The sequence below is a fragment of the Vigna unguiculata genome, chromosome 6 (assembly GCF_037176805.1).
Source record: "Vigna unguiculata cultivar grain cowpea cultivar isolate G323 ecotype 2 chromosome 6, ASM3717680v1, whole genome shotgun sequence".
Classification (NCBI taxonomy): domain Eukaryota; kingdom Viridiplantae; phylum Streptophyta; class Magnoliopsida; order Fabales; family Fabaceae; genus Vigna; species Vigna unguiculata.
In genome coordinates, this window is record NC_140797.1 from 33,407,051 (window position 1) to 33,424,287 (window position 17,237).

General features: G+C 29.4%; 2 protein-coding genes, 1 long non-coding RNA gene and 1 pseudogene across 3 annotated transcripts; 2 read left to right on the forward strand and 2 right to left on the reverse strand.

Annotated features, from left to right (window-relative positions):
* Positions 1–1,924: 1,924 nt before the first annotated feature.
* Positions 1,925–2,538, reverse strand: LOC114188747 (uncharacterized). The gene is made up of 2 exons (XR_003605439.2): positions 2,352–2,538; positions 1,925–2,193 (listed from the first exon to the last, which is right to left on the reverse strand). It is a non-coding gene; the product is annotated as an uncharacterized LOC114188747 (long non-coding RNA).
* A 5,355-nt stretch (positions 2,539–7,893) lies between these two features.
* LOC114187007 (cyanidin 3-O-galactoside 2''-O-xylosyltransferase FGGT1 pseudogene) lies at positions 7,894–9,313 on the forward strand (annotated as a pseudogene).
* Positions 9,314–9,869: 556 nt separating this feature from the next.
* LOC114187260 (putative lipid-transfer protein DIR1) lies at positions 9,870–10,766 on the forward strand. Its single transcript, XM_028075454.2, has 2 exons — positions 9,870–10,374; positions 10,468–10,766. Exons 1-2 carry the CDS (start codon positions 10,068–10,070, stop codon positions 10,473–10,475), a joined length of 315 nt encoding a protein of 104 aa, XP_027931255.2. The 5' UTR covers positions 9,870–10,067; the 3' UTR covers positions 10,476–10,766.
* A 130-nt stretch (positions 10,767–10,896) lies between these two features.
* NHX3 (Na+/H+ (sodium hydrogen) exchanger 3) lies at positions 10,897–15,511 on the reverse strand. The gene is made up of 14 exons (XM_028075453.2): positions 15,172–15,511; positions 14,573–14,691; positions 14,395–14,492; positions 14,233–14,292; positions 14,068–14,114; positions 13,789–13,980; positions 13,508–13,554; positions 13,346–13,412; positions 12,980–13,080; positions 12,802–12,903; positions 12,186–12,336; positions 12,025–12,087; positions 11,702–11,785; positions 10,897–11,491 (listed from the first exon to the last, which is right to left on the reverse strand). The coding sequence occupies exons 1-14, from the start codon at positions 15,337–15,339 to the stop codon at positions 11,207–11,209; spliced, it is 1,584 nt and encodes a 527-aa protein (XP_027931254.1). The 5' UTR covers positions 15,340–15,511; the 3' UTR covers positions 10,897–11,206.
* Between the last annotated feature and the right edge of the window lie 1,726 nt (positions 15,512–17,237).

The window sequence follows — 17,237 nt, forward strand, 5'->3', positions numbered from 1 at the left end:
ATTTTGATATATTTTGGTCCATAAATTTTGAAAATAAATAAATATAGTTCTTTTAATTTAATTATGTTTTTTTAATTTAATTATGTTTTTTTTACATGTCTAAAATATTTTATGTTAGTATTGAAATTATTTATACCGCTGATACATTTTCGATTTAATATTTAAATAATTATCGAAATAGAAATAACTAGACAGAAGAGTCTTGGGTCTCTCATGGTCAATTTAGGGTTCACATAAATTCTAGCCTGATAGATCTAGTTTTGTTAGGTGATGTAAATTGTAATAGTTTGTATCCTTATGTTAGAACAATTTTTTCATATCCTAAGCGGGGTGGGTGCCTTCACTTTCTCCTCCTTTCCTTCTGTAACATTGACAATCATGAGAGTTTATAGTCTTGTAGGTAAAGTCTCTACTCCTTATAGATAAGTGTCTTTCATCTCCTGCAAAATACATCTCCATTCACTTTCCTTTGTGCTCCTATCTTTCCTACTGTATCCTAGATAGATTCTATGATTTTACGAACTTGCAATTTCTTTGTTTTTTTGACATTACCGAAAATTTCATACTATATCTTGAGGTTTTGTGAGTGTCTCCACTTTCTCCATCATTCCTTTGGTAACCTCAGTCAACATGAGAACTTGTGACCTTGTAGGTTAAGTGTTTTCACTCACTGCAGATAAGTGTTTCGCATCTCCTTCAAAACACACCTTCACTCTCATTTTTTCTCCTATTTTTCCTGTTATATCCCGAGTTCTTTGTTCTTTGTTCTTATTAGTTTACTTACTAGTTTTTTAATTTTATATTATGGAGAAGTTCATGTTATATCATGAAGGTTTACGTGTACATTCACTTTCTCCATTTTTTCTCTTAGTGATCTTGTAGGTTAAGTCTTCACTTTATATAAATAGTTGTTTTTCCTCTTCTAAAAAAGACTTTTACTCCTCTTCTCTTATTTTTCATATTTTATTTTGGTTTATTCAATTTTACGAACTTAGTTTGGTAATTGTATACTTTTGGATATTGCTGATAAATTTTTATTATATCTTAAAAACTTATGCAACATATTATAAATAAGTTATAAGAACAAATAATCTTATTATTTTAATGTTATGATGTTTTGATATATACATTCTAACATCTGTTTATTCTGTTTATTTGTATTGTTTCATTAGTGAAAGCATATGCACTTACAGTGCAAATTTGTCTATTTTTAAATTATAATAAAAAAGTGTAATTACAAATAATTATTGCAATAAATATTAAAGTAAAATATTACATTTATATCAAAGTTATAAAAAAAATATACGTAAACTGGTTGTATTTTATTAATTTTATAAAAAAAATTAATTTTTCATTACATTAATAATGTTATAAGTAACTTATTAGAACAGTAAAATTAGTTATCTTTACAAGAATACAAATGATAATATATATATATATATATATATATATATATATATATATATATATATATATATATAAATCTAAAACACAATCTTTGTTAACTAAGGTTATAAAATTACTAAAGACAAAAAAGAGAAGTGAGTAATGTTTATGATAGATGCTAGGTGGAACCAAAAGTATAAAACTAAGATCTCTCATTCCAATTTGAATCCGAAACCATGTGAGCTATCACATTTACAAATTCATAAACGAGTGAAACACATCCTTAACCAAGTAATATCATTTTTTCAAATTCAAGATGGTTTCAACTCTGAATTCCAATCTGATTTCATATTTTACCTTCATTGTTATTGTATCATAATCCAATTCCAAGTTCAATTCCAAAATCACATTACTTCAAGACTACAATTTTAACCTCACATTTATCAACTTTCTCTTGTCAAACTAATCTACTCTCATCATAACACTAATAAATCATCGATCTCAATACATCTTATATATAAGAAGCAACCATAACATATTTGGACACATTCACTAATTCTATTCGATTAACATTTTTAAAACTCAACTTTTCTCACCAACATACATAATAAAACCCTCAATTAACAAAAGTCCCAATTTGTTAGACAAAAACTCCCAATTACAGCCAGAATTAACATGCAATATTATAATTAAATCGGAACATCACACTGATACAAAAAGTTATTAGCTTCCCTTACCTTCAAAGAATCGCTCGAAAACTCTACGAACCCTGAAACGTCTTTGAGCTCGCAAAAACTCTACCTCAACCTAAAGACAGTGAAAAGAAACTATCAGACCGAATCAAACAAACCATTGATTAGCAAGGAGAGAAATCAAAGACACCAAAAACACATGCAACCCAAGAAGAATCACATGCAGGACCCAAAACAAAGTGGGTATCTTTTAAGGCAGAAAATTCGACTTACCCGAAAGAGAATTTTATTCGGTCAGATTCAAAGAGGACTTCGCGACGATCACAACCCTGACCTCTGATCATGAAGATGATGTAATTTGAGTGAGCAAGAGAAGAAAGAAGATAAAGATAGGGAGAAATGATCCCTTTTCAGGAGAAAACTTCTGGACTTTTATTTTAATTAACAGTGACAATGTTTGAGTTCTTTTAAAAAAAACAAATTTATATTTTATTTGTAAGAAGTTTGATATATATATATATATATATATATATATATATATATATATATATATATATATATATATATATATATATATATATATATAGAAATGATCCCTTTAGAAAACTTTTGGACTTTTATTTTAATTAACAGTAAAAATGTTTGAGTTCTTTTAAAAACATACACAAAGACACACACACACAAACACACACATAGAGAGAGACACACACACGGTGGCGAATCTCAGTATTGACAGAGGACGCCATGGTCCTCCCAATTTTTTTTTATATTTATATAATTTAATATATAATTTTAAGTACATATTTCAAAATTTTATATTTTTAATATATTTGATATTCTAATAATTATATATATATATATATATATATATATATATATATATATATATATATATATATATATATATATATATATATATATATATATACGAGGAAAAGTCTTTTTTTTTCTACATTTAATTTTTAATTTTACCTTTTAAATAAAAATAGTTAATTTATTAATATTATGTGATTATTTGTTTAATTTAACCATTTTTTTTATTTGATTATTTTTTTAAACTTAACCATTATAAATGAAAATTAATTATAGTAAAATAAAAATTATTTTTATTTAATTTTATAATATAATAATAATAATTATTATTATAATTTAATTATTTTTTATTATCAAAAATAGTAAATACAATATTTTACTAATTTATATAAAACATTTAAAATTATTCTTTTCGTTCCTATTTTCATTCAAAAGTATCAAATAGTCTTAATTTGATATCGATTTTTGAAAAGATAATGCAATTTTGTCTTTTTTTTGTTAAATTTCTTAAATCAGTAAAAGAGTAATTTAACCAAAATTTTGACAATCCTGAAATATACACCAATGAGATCTGAATCCATCAACTAGTGGCGGAACTTGAACACAAATTTTAGGGGGGCCAAATTATATTTGTTATATATAAATTATTTTTTTTAATTAAAAAATTTCAGTTTTTTAGATATTTTTTTATTCAAAACAAACACTCATGACAATAGAATCCAAACAATATGACAATAAATATATATATGAAAGAGTAACATAAAGTTTATCATCAACAATAATATATTAAGAAAGAGTTACCTTATATGTATTACCAAATTTGAAGACGTTTTCCCGGATCACGTTCTAAAGCATTTTCAAATTCTTTATATGTAACTTTAGGAACCTTAGAGAGTTGTTTTTCGTTTTCTTCAATTTTTGGATTCTCATAAAGTTTCTCAATTTTAGATGACGTAGATGCATTTTTTTTCATCTTCATCACAAGTCTTCCTCTTGAAAAAAAAGAATCAAATTCTTTTACTCTTTGCCATAATTTTTCTAATATAAATTTGTCACCTCTCACCTATTTATAAAAAGATAAAATTATGAATACCCCATTAAATCTTAAAAGCAAGACTTAATATTTTAAGAAAACTAATAACTGATTAGCTTCCCTTACCTTATAGTAGAGTACTAATCTTGCTCTCCCTTACACAACTTCAAAGCCTAAAATAACTTTAGCTACATAAATAAGAGGTTGATAAACAATTAGAGCATGATTTTATGAGGTTTAAGAGATTGAGATATGCCTAGAGCGTAGAAAAGTCTCATATAAGAATAAAATATATTGTTTCGAAAAAAAAAGGATAAAAATGAACTTATTCAAAAGAAAAAATTGTTCGGCCCAAAATATTCCTTAACTCCTCAATCTTGTCGTAGTACAATTTGATTTTGAAAATAATAAAGAATTGATGGTAAAAATTGAGATGGAAATAAGAGAAGAAAAAGAGATGGAGACATAAAAAAGATAGAAGCCAAATGAAAAAGTATAAAAAAATATAATAGAGAGAAAAAACATAATTGTTAAATTAAAAAAAAAACTTTTTCAAACTAAATTAATATAAATAAAGTAATAATATATAAATATATTTTTTCAAAATATATAAAAAATAAAATAAAATAAAAATCATTGAAATTAATATAAATATAGTAAAAATATATAAATATTATTTTTTAAATATGTAAAAAATAAAGTAAAAAAAAAATCAATGGGGGAGCTACGGCTCCCTTCTGTCATGTCTATGTTCCGCCAGTGCCATCAACATAAGACAATAAGACATTGACATCACTTTCAACTAAAAACCTTAAGACAATGAATTTATGAGTCTTCATCCTTATATAGTGTTATACTCTCTCATTTATAGCCAATGTGGGACTTAGACTCACACTTGGATTCCTAACAATCTTCTCCTTAAGGGCGAGTCCCTTCAACCACATTGGTATGCTCCCCCTTCATCGGAAGCATTCCCAACCACGAGTATCCCTTCTCGTACCGCCGTTCATCTTTAACGGGACACACTTACCTCGAACCCTTGTCAGGAAGACTTTCGATACAGAGACGTTCACTTTTCTAAGCCGATTTTAACCATTAACTCTGATACCACTTGTTTGGTCTATAGGTCGATGATCTTTATTAACGATGATAAATAGTTCTACTCTCTCATTTCTAACCAATGTGAAATTCCTAACAATATATATTTAAAACACAATCTTTATTAATTAAGGTTATAAAAGTATATAAGACAAAAACGAAAAGAAAAGTGAGCATTGTTTATGATGGATGCTAGGTGGAACCAAAATTTTGGATTTTTATTTATTTTTTATATCTGAATTGCTGTCATTTGACTTTTCCTTTCAAATTTGTGAACATGTTTACTTTATGTCTATATTTTAATAGTAACAAGAAGTAAAACAACCCTATACCGAATTCTTTGAATGTCACCATTCTTTAGTCGATTCATAGTTGTCATGATGTATATGAGGTGAATTCAATAAAGTCTTGAACTTAGGAATAATCTATCAATTGAATAAGAATTTTAAATCAAGATTTTTATACAAGAACCAGCATAAATTTTAATGAAAGATGTAGAAATACAAAAAAAAAAAATGTTTAATTAAAAAGTACACAATGAAAATGTTTGAATAAGAACACATTATATTTAGTATCCTAAAGACAAGTATAAAAACAATTCATTACTTGAAGTAACTTTTCAATATAAGGATATAAGCTAGGATCATCTAAGATACTCAAATTCTCATCAAATTCATTAATTTTATTTAACTCAAGTATGAGGAATAGGTCTTTATTAGCGAGGAAATGAAAAGATTTAAAAGGAAAAACAACTAAAGAGGAATTAAAGAAAAAACAAATGAATGAAAGTATAAATTACTTAGCTTAATTCTACAAACATGGAGGTGAGGTAAAAGTTAAAAGGAAATTGCAACTCGTAATTATACATTTTCAAGAACATTCTTTCACATTTTCTAAGGAGTTTTCGAGAGATCTCATATTATTAACTTATAATATATATTGATGAAAATATTATTTTACTAAGTTGTATTTTAAAAATTAAGTTAAATTTAAAATTTAATTTTTGAAAATAGTATTAAAGTCATTCAAAATCTAATTTAATAAAATTAGTAGATCTATCGTACTACCAACAATATAAAGTTCTTATATTTTTACATTTAACTTCCTTAATTTATTAATTCTTTTTTAATTTTTTTTATATATCTTCTCTTAAGTTCATTTACTTGCTTTTCACTCTAACTCCATTTTTTTCTTTAAATATTTTATAATGCTTTTCAATATAAAATTATTCACATTATTTTATTTTTTCAAATATGAATAACAAAATGAGATACTCTTAACTTCTTGAATGTAGTTAATTTAATTATAAATAATATAATAATATCACACACTCTTTCATACAAAATGACTACTTAAGTTCCTAATACACTTTTTAGTATTTTTGTACTATTTTATAATTTATCACTCCATCTTACGTATATTTTACTTTGAAATTTAAAACTCTTTCATAATACTGTTTTCAAGAGTTGTCTCGAAAGATTAAAGGAAATAAATATATTTAAATTGTCATCTTAACTCTTAAGCAATATGTTACTTTCATTATCACAAAAACATCCATATACAGTAAAATAAAATAGATAACATTTGATTTAAAATAATAAACGAATTTAATTTTTTTACTAAACACCAGTTCTTATAAATTAATTAAAATTTTTCGAGGCTATTAGATATACCAAAATACATATTTATTACTTAAGCATCCATATACAAGAAGATAAAATAGATACACCTTTAATTTAAAATAATAAACGAATTGAATTTGTCTGCTAAAGAACAGTACCTATAAACTAAACAAACGTTACTCTCATTCATTTATTATACGTGCTTTCACACCTTTATTCTTTATTTCTATTAATGTTTCTCTACGAACTTAGTTGAAGTCACGAAGTGACATTTAAGAATTCCCAGAATATAGGTTAGAAATTCACAGTTACAAATAATAACTATTTAACAAGCAGAGAATAATTGTATTTGCAATTGGTTGATTTAATTATATAGGTGATTAGTTATTGGCTATTTAATCTCCTATGTATCATAAATTAATATATTACTACATTAAGCATATATTACTTACACTATAAAAAAATAAAATTATTAATAGGCTCTGACATTTTACTTTTAATATTTTTTTAACATGTTAATCAATTATCTCTTATTTATTTATGTTAATAACAAAAATCAAATAAAAATATTAAAAATATACATTAGAACGGAATTTTTAAAAATAATACAAGAAAAATGACAATAATGAAAAATAAAAAACAAAAGCAATTATAGATAATACTACACAATATCAACTTTTTAAATTAATGAATTTTTGTGACGTTTGATTGTTTGTGAGGTCCACACGCATTTACGTGGGTAGCTGTAAAACTCTTCTCTTAGGCTATAAACAATAAATACATATAGAGTGATAGACAGCGTAGAAATACCATTACTTTTCAACCACTTTTCACCAAATCTCATCATACTTTTTTCTTTTCATCTCTCTTCTATTATTAGATTCTTAACCTTATCATCCATGTTAGAATGATCAAGTGGTGGGGTTGAAAACTACAGTGAAAAATATGACTAATAAGATATTGAAATGTGTTTACATAAGAACTCGATTCTCTGACTGATAATTTGGAGTAGAAATAAGGTTAATTGATGGGATAAAAAAAAGAATAGAAGAAATTGTTGAATTAATTTTTTTCACCCAAATTATAAATAACATTACACGTGAAGCATAAATTAGGTGAAATTTTTTTCTAATTTTTTATTTATTTTAACTCTATTTCTTTTGTCTCTGCTGAAAGAAACAAGATAAGTGTCACTCACGACCATGCTTTCCATGATCTTTTTTCTTTTTCTATAAATAGGGTTTCAAACAAGTTGTTTCTCACATGTTACTTTCCTCTTAGATTTCACTGTGTCTTGTTGAATTCTACTTTTGGCCACAATGGCTTGTTCACCTTCTCTACACATAGCAATCCTCCCATGGTTTGCAAAGGAACACATCACACCATTTCTGCAACTCTCCAATAGCCTTGCAGAAAGAGGACACAAAATCTCTTTCTTCATCCCAAAGCACACACATGCATCCTTCCAACACTTCAATCACCACCCTAATCTCATCTCCTTTATCCCAATCTGTGTCCCTCAGAATCATCATCATCATGGCCTTCCCCATGTTGCTGAAGTTCCTTCTTGCACTGTCTCATTTTTTATGACTCCAATGCTCCTATGTGAGAAGGACATTGAAGTCCACCTGCTTGAGTTAAAGCCAAACGTTGTGTTCTTTGATCATGCATATTGGGTGCCAAAACCACGCTTAACTCAATGCTTAAAAATCAAGTCTTTAGTTTATCACGTTATAAGCTCTTCCTCATTGACTTTTGAATCATCATATTCACACCCTTTATCTAAAGGGCACTGCTGCAACATTGATGAACATCATCAACTGTTGCATGAACCAAAACTCCTTGCTGGATCAGGAAAACTTGATCATGGTAAAGCCATTGTTCACACTGAACGTTGTACTAACAGTATTCTAACTCAGTCTTATGCAACAGGACTCAAAGGTAGTACAGTGATTGAAGGAGCTTATGTTGATTATTATCATAGGAGGCATGTGTTGCTTGAAGGGCATGTTACTGTACCGAAAGAAGCAACTTGCCTTGTTGATGAAAATTGGGCTAAATGGCTTGGAAGTTTTGAAGCTGGCAGTGTGGTTTATTGTTCCTTTGGTAGTGAGTGCACATTGGAACCATGTCAGTTTCAGGAAGTGGTGTTGGGGCTTGAGCTATCAGGTATGCCTTTTGTTGCAGCTCTTAAACACCCTAAGGGTTTTGAGTGTGTGGAATCAGCACTTCCAAAAGGGTTTAAAGAGAGAGTTCAAGGAAGAGGGGTTGTGAGTGGTGCATATTTTCCTCACAGGTTCATTTTGGAGCACCCTTCTGTGGGGTGCTTTGTTACCCTTTGCGGACATTCTGTGTCTCTGTCTGATGCACTGGTGAACAAGTGTCAGTTAGTATTGTTGCCAAATCATGGTGAAATGGTGTTCAGTGCAAAGGTGATAGGAAACACCTTGAAGGTTGGAGTGGAAGTGGAGAAGTTGACCACTAAGATGGTTTGTTTACCAAAGAAAGTGTGTTCAAAACTCTGAAATTATGCAAAAGTGATGTTAATCTATGTTTGGCTTATCTAAGTTATAAAACAGTTAAGACCCTTTATGTTGTGCCATTGATCAGTACAATTATTTGATGTTTTTGTGAAATTAGAGTATATATGCATATTTTATTTTTATATTTTTATATTACATGCAATGTATAAATCATAAGTACTTTTTTTTTTTTTTATGAAAATGTGTTAAGATTAATGAACAGTAAAATATTGCTTTCCAGTATTTAATACCATTACATTTCCTACCACTCCATAATAGATCCAATAAAGACATAAATATGTGAGAAACCAACTTCCATTTTTAATTTAACTTTCTCAATGATTTTTCTTTTAGAATCCAAACACAGTTGGAGACCCTTTTTTTTTTTTAATTTATAATTCAAAATACTTTTTTTTTTCCACATTTTGTTTACTTTCGATGCATACCAATTAATCTCTTTTAAAAAATAACATGTGAGAACTAACACATGAATATAATATAGTGTCTTGTATTATGTCAAAAACTTTTTTACTTCTTTAACTAATATATCTTATTAAATATAGAAAACAACCAAATAAGGTTCAGTACAAGTTCATGCATGACCAGATTCAAATTCAAACCATATTGCAATGTTCTTTTGTCCTTTCTTTTTCATAATAGCAAGTAATGAACCAGTTTATGTTTGGTTGTGTTTAAGGCCAAATCTTTAATTCTAAAAGGTAAACCAATCTCGTGAACATCCACAGAGTGGATTCACATGACACACCTAAAAGTATGTGAAACCAATACAAAATATTAATCCAACAACACTCCAAACTTCAGTGTATATAAATTAACATTTAAGGCAAAACCACAAGTGTAGATTAGACCTAGTTGCTTGGTAAACCAGGTCAAGGAGAATATGGCACATACTAGTGGCAATGTTCTGGTGCAGTGGCTACTAGCAACCTTGCTCATTGTCATGTTAGGTGGTGCCAAAGCAATTGTTTTATGTGACACAGAGTCAACTAAACTAAGTGCATGCTATGCAGCAGTTACTGGGCAATACCCTCCAAAACCAAGTAAAAAATGCTGTGATGTTGTTAAGCATTCCAATTTGCCTTGCCTTTGCAGATACAAGTCTGTCCTACCAGCATTTGGATTCAACCCCACCAATGCTTTGGCCTTGCCCAGTAAATGTGGTCTGAAAACACCACCGGAATGTAAAGGTAATAATCTTATGCCAGAGTAGAACTTTTGTTAGCATAAGCACAACTTTGACTAAATAGTGTTTCTTGATTAAATCTTCTTCATTTTTGCAGTGGTTTGAAGAATTTCTTGAGAATCACAGCCATTTTGAGCAACCTTTAGTCTCTAGTTTGCTTTCATGTGCTGTATTGATGTTGGAGAAGCTTTTAAATTGGCAGTTTGATCCCATCAAATAAATGAGTAGTTTATTTTCAATCTCTGCCTTTTGTTCTCATGTTTGCAAGTTGTGTTATGTATCAGTTTCCTATCAAGTCTATAATGGAGTTTGATGCGCTACCACTCAAAATACCAAGCCATGTATCATGTCACTTCAATCTGTAGTCTAATAAAATGTCTGTTTTTTTTTTTTTTTTCTGAATTTAATGCACAGAAATAAATGGATCAGAACAGAAGTATTTGAATGATTTAAATGACTAGCATGTGGTCACAAAGAGGCAACAATCCAAAACAAGAGATAATGCCAGAACCACTTGCTCATGAACTTAACTAAAAAAAACTATTTTAAACAACAGGATTCATTAAATCAAACGTCTGCAGCTGCTAAAAAGCTGCAACATTCATGTCCAAAGGAAAATATACACTTCTTTGAAGATTCAAGTTCACACTCCTGTGTGATAATCCAATGACAGTTCCTTCCTTATTACTTACCATATTCCTCATTTGAGCATAAAAAGAACACTGGCAATGAATCCTCATTGCAGCTTCTCATCTTCAAAATTGGATTTAAACGAATCCTCATTTGTGCTCCAACATTCAAGTGCATCACTGATATATACATGATTTGCAGTACTGCTAGCACTGTGATTGGTTATGATGAGGTCCCCCAAAAAAAGGTCTCATGTAGGCATCATCGAATCTCCTCCAATAGTGATGTATGGTGAACACAGGACTTTCTATTAACATGGACAAACTTTCCTTTGCGCGGCTAATGTTGGTGGCTGCAGACTCCTCAAGGGATAGCAAAGGTAGATTCAAGTCCTCACTTGGTGGACCTGATTCTTCATTGATGATGTTTTTCCTTGTAGGTGCATGGGGTAGCAGATATCTCATTAATGGTTTTGTGAGAAAACCAAACACCTGCAATGACATTGGAGCTGTATCAATTACTTAAAAGTTGGACCAATTCATAAGAATGAACAAACAACGTGTGATCAAAAGGTGGATGACAGCAGATGCAAGAATTGGTTTCACTATGAAAACAGTTGAAAATTAATCTTTTAAGATCCAACTGAATTATTCTAAGCTGTTATATGTTACTTTCAGGACTGAGGGAATGCCTCAACTCACCAGTGTGCTGAAAAGCACAACAATAATGGTGTTGGTAATCATTGTTGCTTTAAGTGGATCAGAAGTAACTCCAGAATATGTGAACTGCATAAATAACAAAGAGAAAAAATCAAATGGCATCAACTTCTTAACGTATTAGTTTGATTGGTTTGTTTTATAACTGTGAGAGAAATCTGCATACACAATACAATGGTAAATAATGCCCGGTTGCAATGCTGACAGGATCATCCAACAAAAGATGAATCAGAAACTGAAATTCTTGGGATTAACACTCATTTATTTGATGAAATTTGTGTAGAACTTTGAATTTCATGCATATATACCTGTTTGAAAGCCAGAGCAATGGAGACAGCTCCCCTCATTAGCCCTGCCCACCAAACGATTATCTGGATGGTTTATCAAACATAAGAAGCCAATAAATAATCATAGATAGTTGCTCAATTAACTTAAGTTTGAGATTATCGTACAAAAAATGTTTAGTAACCTGCTGTCTAAAAGTGATGTGTGATGCTTGGTCAGAACTAGCACGTGTGTTCGTATAATTGGCAATAGCAGAGAGAGGGAAAACAAATGCAGCACGCCCAAGCAATATCAATAGGATTAAGGAACTGTATATCCCCAGCAAACTTCCGTAACTGCAGTGAGTTAGTGGACAAGAGAATCTTTATTAGAGAGGAATAAGGCTTATCATACTAATGTGATATGTTGCAACATATCTCAAATTATTCTTAAGAAAATTCCAGAAACACAGATGTTGCAAAACAAAGGCTTAAGATCTTGTGTGTCATAATGAAAACGACTTCAAGCTGCAGAAAATAAGGTAGCTAACATGTGGTTTCATTCATAAATCCAATTACTACCGAATGTTTCACAAATAGAAGCAGATGATACTTTACAATTAAAAATAATGTTCTCTTGATCATAATCAACTGATAAATACTTGGACATTGTTGAAACAGTGGCTGAAGTCACATTGACTTATCTATGCAGGTAGTGATACCATGCAGCACAAGAAAATGAATTAGACCATAAATTCTGCATTAATCAGTAGTAAACTCTCGATAAATATAGTTGTTTAGAGTTGTAGACAGGATTAGAACCTTAATTTAGTCATCTTCCACTTCTCAATGTCAAGGGCATCCATGCCCACATATAGGAATATGAAGGTTTCTGCAATAAATGACATTGTTGCAAACACATGCCTGAAGAGGGAAACAAATCAGGAAACCATTTAATCTGGAAATTACTGAAATTTTTGATGGATTAATTTATCCCTACCTGGTTGTGATTCTTGAAGTTTCAGTCACATTATACCATGCATAATGTGACATGAGTATTCCACAAAAGAAAACAGTGATGATTCCACTTAGATCACATAGCTGCAAGAATTTGCATTAAGATGGATAGCCAAAACAAAAAAGGAAGTTATTTCTATATTTCTGGTTTAGTTCATCTTGTAAACAAAAATAGATTGTCTTTAAACACAGATTGAAGGTTTTGGCTAAAGTTTATCTTATCTAAGTTTTACACTACATTTGCTCCTTATAAAGCCCAAATCTCCATTATCTAAGCTACTTACATGCCATTAATATCATCAATGAGAAATCAAAAAGCAGAAAAATTCTATGAGCTTCCTTCCAATACCTCTGCCAACATGTAGGATAGGTATGACATTAATATCATCAATGCAATTTCACGAACACTTGAATGTCTGCATGCGTATGCAGAGACAAACTTGTTAACGCGTACTCAAAATTTCACTTGAAAAAGCCTATGTTTTGAGAAATTTTAGAGAATGATTCATACCTTCCAAAGCATAAGGCTTTCAAGATATATGATGTGAGGAGGCCAGCCTGCATAAATATGAATTTACTTAGAGAAAGTACATGAGATGAAGAATAAGAGGGCCCCTCTGTTCCTTTGTTGTTTATACTAATTACAAAGACTAAAAATTACAAAGATGCATGGGAAAGAAACACAAGCAACTAACTAAAGAAACTAAGAAGAAATTCATAAAGTCATCTGATCACCCATGAAGAGAATTATCAGGCAAAATTTGCATCCAACTTTTCATTAATGAAACTCACTAGAACTCCAAGACCAGTGCTTAACCCGAATAGATACAAGAAATCTCCAATAAACCGGAATGTCTTGCTGCTAAATTTTGAAACATCAAGCTTTTGCACTGCATTGAAGAGAACAACTGATGTGGCATCATTTACCACTCCTTCCCCAAAGACTAGGCTGTATAGTAAAGGAGTCTCATCTTGATGCAGAACCTACAACAGATACCAAATTCAGTGTTTCACAATTAAGAGCATACAAAAAGAGTTAGATGAAACACAACCATTACCAATCTAACCAACCTGCAGGGTACAAACTGTGTCCGTTGCTGAGAAAATTGTTCCTATAGCTGAATCAAATAAAGATAAGCTTATTATGTTTCATCCAAATCTGATATATCTAAGTACATGGTTCATTTAAAACATAGTCTGTGTTTGTGCAGTATTGAAATGATGCAATGGCCTCACCAAGATAATCTTTCCCTGACAGGCCAAGCAAGTTCAACTTAGGGAATATCCACCAGCTGCCTAAATGAACCAAATACAAAGATTAAAAGGTAAATCATTCTTGAAAACTTCTCACTGTGGCAAACTACAAGGCAAGGAAAAGCTATGAGATTTCGTCATTACCGATAGTAATAACAAAGGTTGAAATGAAAACACCGATGACACCAAACATCATGATGGTTAAAAAGTTATGGAAGAATTGTTTCTTCTTCACCTGAAATCTGTCAGGAGGGTTAACTTTACAAAGAAAAGTTTTGAACCACAAGAGCTGCTTTAACTCTGATATAAGACAAACTCTTACCCTGCATTGAATATTATGGGAGGAAGGAGATATATGAAGAATAGTTCTTCATTAAATGTGAGGATGTGAGAACTCTTTCCTTTGGTGATCAACAACAGTATAATTCCAGCAATGATTCCCTACCAAGGAGAAAGATAGATGCACAAAGGCTCAATAAAAGTGTATTTAACATTAACTTTTTTTTAATAATCCTACAAAATCATCCATAAAAGTATTAGTTTGATTAGTTACTTGAACAAAAAAATATATGTTTCTAAGGAAGGACAAACAATAAGAGAAAAATAACTGTTTCCTGTTAGAACTATTTCTGAAAAACCAAAAATCACATAGAAACAAAGTACAACCGCTACTAATTTACATCAAGTTTGAAGAGGATACATGTTATTCAAGATAGACATTTTCATTAGCAATCAAATAATGCAGCATCTTCATATAGTATCAGAGTCTTCATAAGTTATCTTTTCAACCACTATTGGTCTGTCAACAAATGATGATACATAATGGAGAGAAATGATCACGCATAGCTGATAATGGAGAGAAAGAAAACCCTAAAAACATTATAATTAGACTTCAAAAGGGGATCAGAGAATGCAGCTTACTATTATGATAGCAACTATGGATTCATTAATCCATCGATTTTCTTCAAGCAAGTGACCAATGACCAAACAAAGGCATAGAACAGCCACAAAAAGTGAAATAGGCACCACTTGAGCATGTTCACTAGCCAAATTCAAGGCACACTCAGAGATCAGACTCAGTGGTACCATACCTCCGTATTGTTCTTTCTAATTAGTAAATTTCTATAATAATGGTACTCTCGCACAACTCATTTCACTAGTTCATATACATAATAATGAATATAAAGCTAACTTTGATGGAAAACACAGAATAACTAAATATATAAACTCAATTGTTGTTGTTGTGTGTTGTTCTAGCTTTGATAAACTTTGTTGAATATGAAGGATCATAAACAGAAACGACACAAACAAGAACGTGTAGCGATGATAGCAAAGAACATTGCATGAAAGAAATAACGTGTCACTCTCGAAATCAGTCTAAGATCGGAGGACTGACACCATGCAAAGTTAACCTAACACTGTGTAGTTAGTCACATCACATTGTATGTTTTGTACTCAAATTACTTTACAACACACCACTTGAAAAAATAAAGATTTGTCGCATCTTTAAAAGTATAGCAACAAGTAACACATGTTTAAATTTATAATTTTGTTATATTTTTTATTTTTTTGTTGTATTTAAATATTTATTAGACATTATGTATAACTTTGAATATTAATATTTGTTTTTAAATATCTTCATTTCATATATACTCTGTCTTAATTTTTTATTTATATATTGTGCATGATAGAAAAATGTTACTATTATCAATATATTTTTATTTTCATTTAAGTTTAATGATACACTAATATTAAAATATTTAAATTTAATTTTGTAATTGTTAATTTTATTTTAAAAATTAGTTTAACAGACATTTATGATACCAAAATTATTTTTATGAACAGTTATTATATATATTTTAATTTCAATTCTCCTTCTATATAGTGTAGTGTGTGCAGTATACAATAAAATTATCCTTATAACAGATTGTAATCACATCTATAACCACATTTTATGCACATAATTCATTATTTTTTTATTCATATAACTTATTTTATAATGAATAAGTATTCTTACATATTTAATATTTTTTTTTATTTATATTTATTATGATATCTAATTTTTTAAATTATTTTATCTCGTGAAAATAGTATGTACATTTCCACTAGTAAAAATAATAATAAAATTTATATTATATGATAAATTATATATTATTATTTTGGATTTATTATATAAATCTATAAATATAATTTAATAAATAGTTGATATATTTATGAAAAGTTAACTTTTAGTAAAAGTTATAAGTTATTTTTTATGATATGAATATTTATTTCTAACATAAATTTGAATTTATAAGTATAATAATGTATAATATCTTCTTTTTTTAATTTAGTGGGTGTATTCGTTTTTAAAAGAAAAAATATATTATTTTTAATTAGTGATGTCTCTGTTTTAAATATTATTTTTAATAATTTTTAAATTTCAAAATATAATTAAAATAAAACAAAAATATAAAATGTATATACCAATTTTTTTATTATATGTTATTATAGATTTTTATAATTTTCAAATATAATTAAGAATAAAATAGAAATATAAAGTATCACCAATGCAGGAAGAGGTTTTGGCAGCGGTTATTTTTCATATTCTGCACTGGTTCCCAGATCGAAGCATATTGGGGTGAGGCCAAAGGAGGATCCTTTTGGCCTCGGTTGTGAATCGAAGCCATAGAGTCTTCTTCTGCTCGATTCCAGCGTACCCGAGACCATAGAGCACCAATTTTTTGCTTCGGTTCAGGCCTAATCGAAGCCATATGTGCAACTTATTTTTACTTTTTTAAAAAATTCGTTCACATTTTGGCTTCGGTTTTAATTTGACATAAGACCATATGTGCAACTTCGCTCACCTTTTGGCCTTAGTTTTGGTTTGACCCAAGGCCATAGGTAACCTTTTATTTTTATATTTTCTTTCTTTGCAATTTCTACTTTAAAAAAAAATAGATTAAAATAATTTAAATAAATTATTGTCTACTTTTCAGGTGATATAT

Bases quoted from the DNA above. Each gene is read 5' to 3' on its own strand.
- LOC114187260 (XM_028075454.2), top strand. From the start codon at position 10,068: ATGGCACATACTAGTGGCAATGTTCTGGTGCAGTGGCTACTAGCAACC.
- NHX3 (XM_028075453.2), bottom strand. From the start codon at position 15,339: ATGGTACCACTGAGTCTGATCTCTGAGTGTGCCTTGAATTTGGCTAGT. The intron at 13,555-13,788 runs GTGAGTTTCATT...ATATTTATGCAG, and splicing joins GCACTGGTCTTGGAGTTCTA to GCTGGCCTCCTCACATCATA. The intron at 13,081-13,345 runs GTATTGGAAGGA...AAATTCTTGCAG, and splicing joins TATCCTACATGTTGGCAGAG to CTATGTGATCTAAGTGGAAT.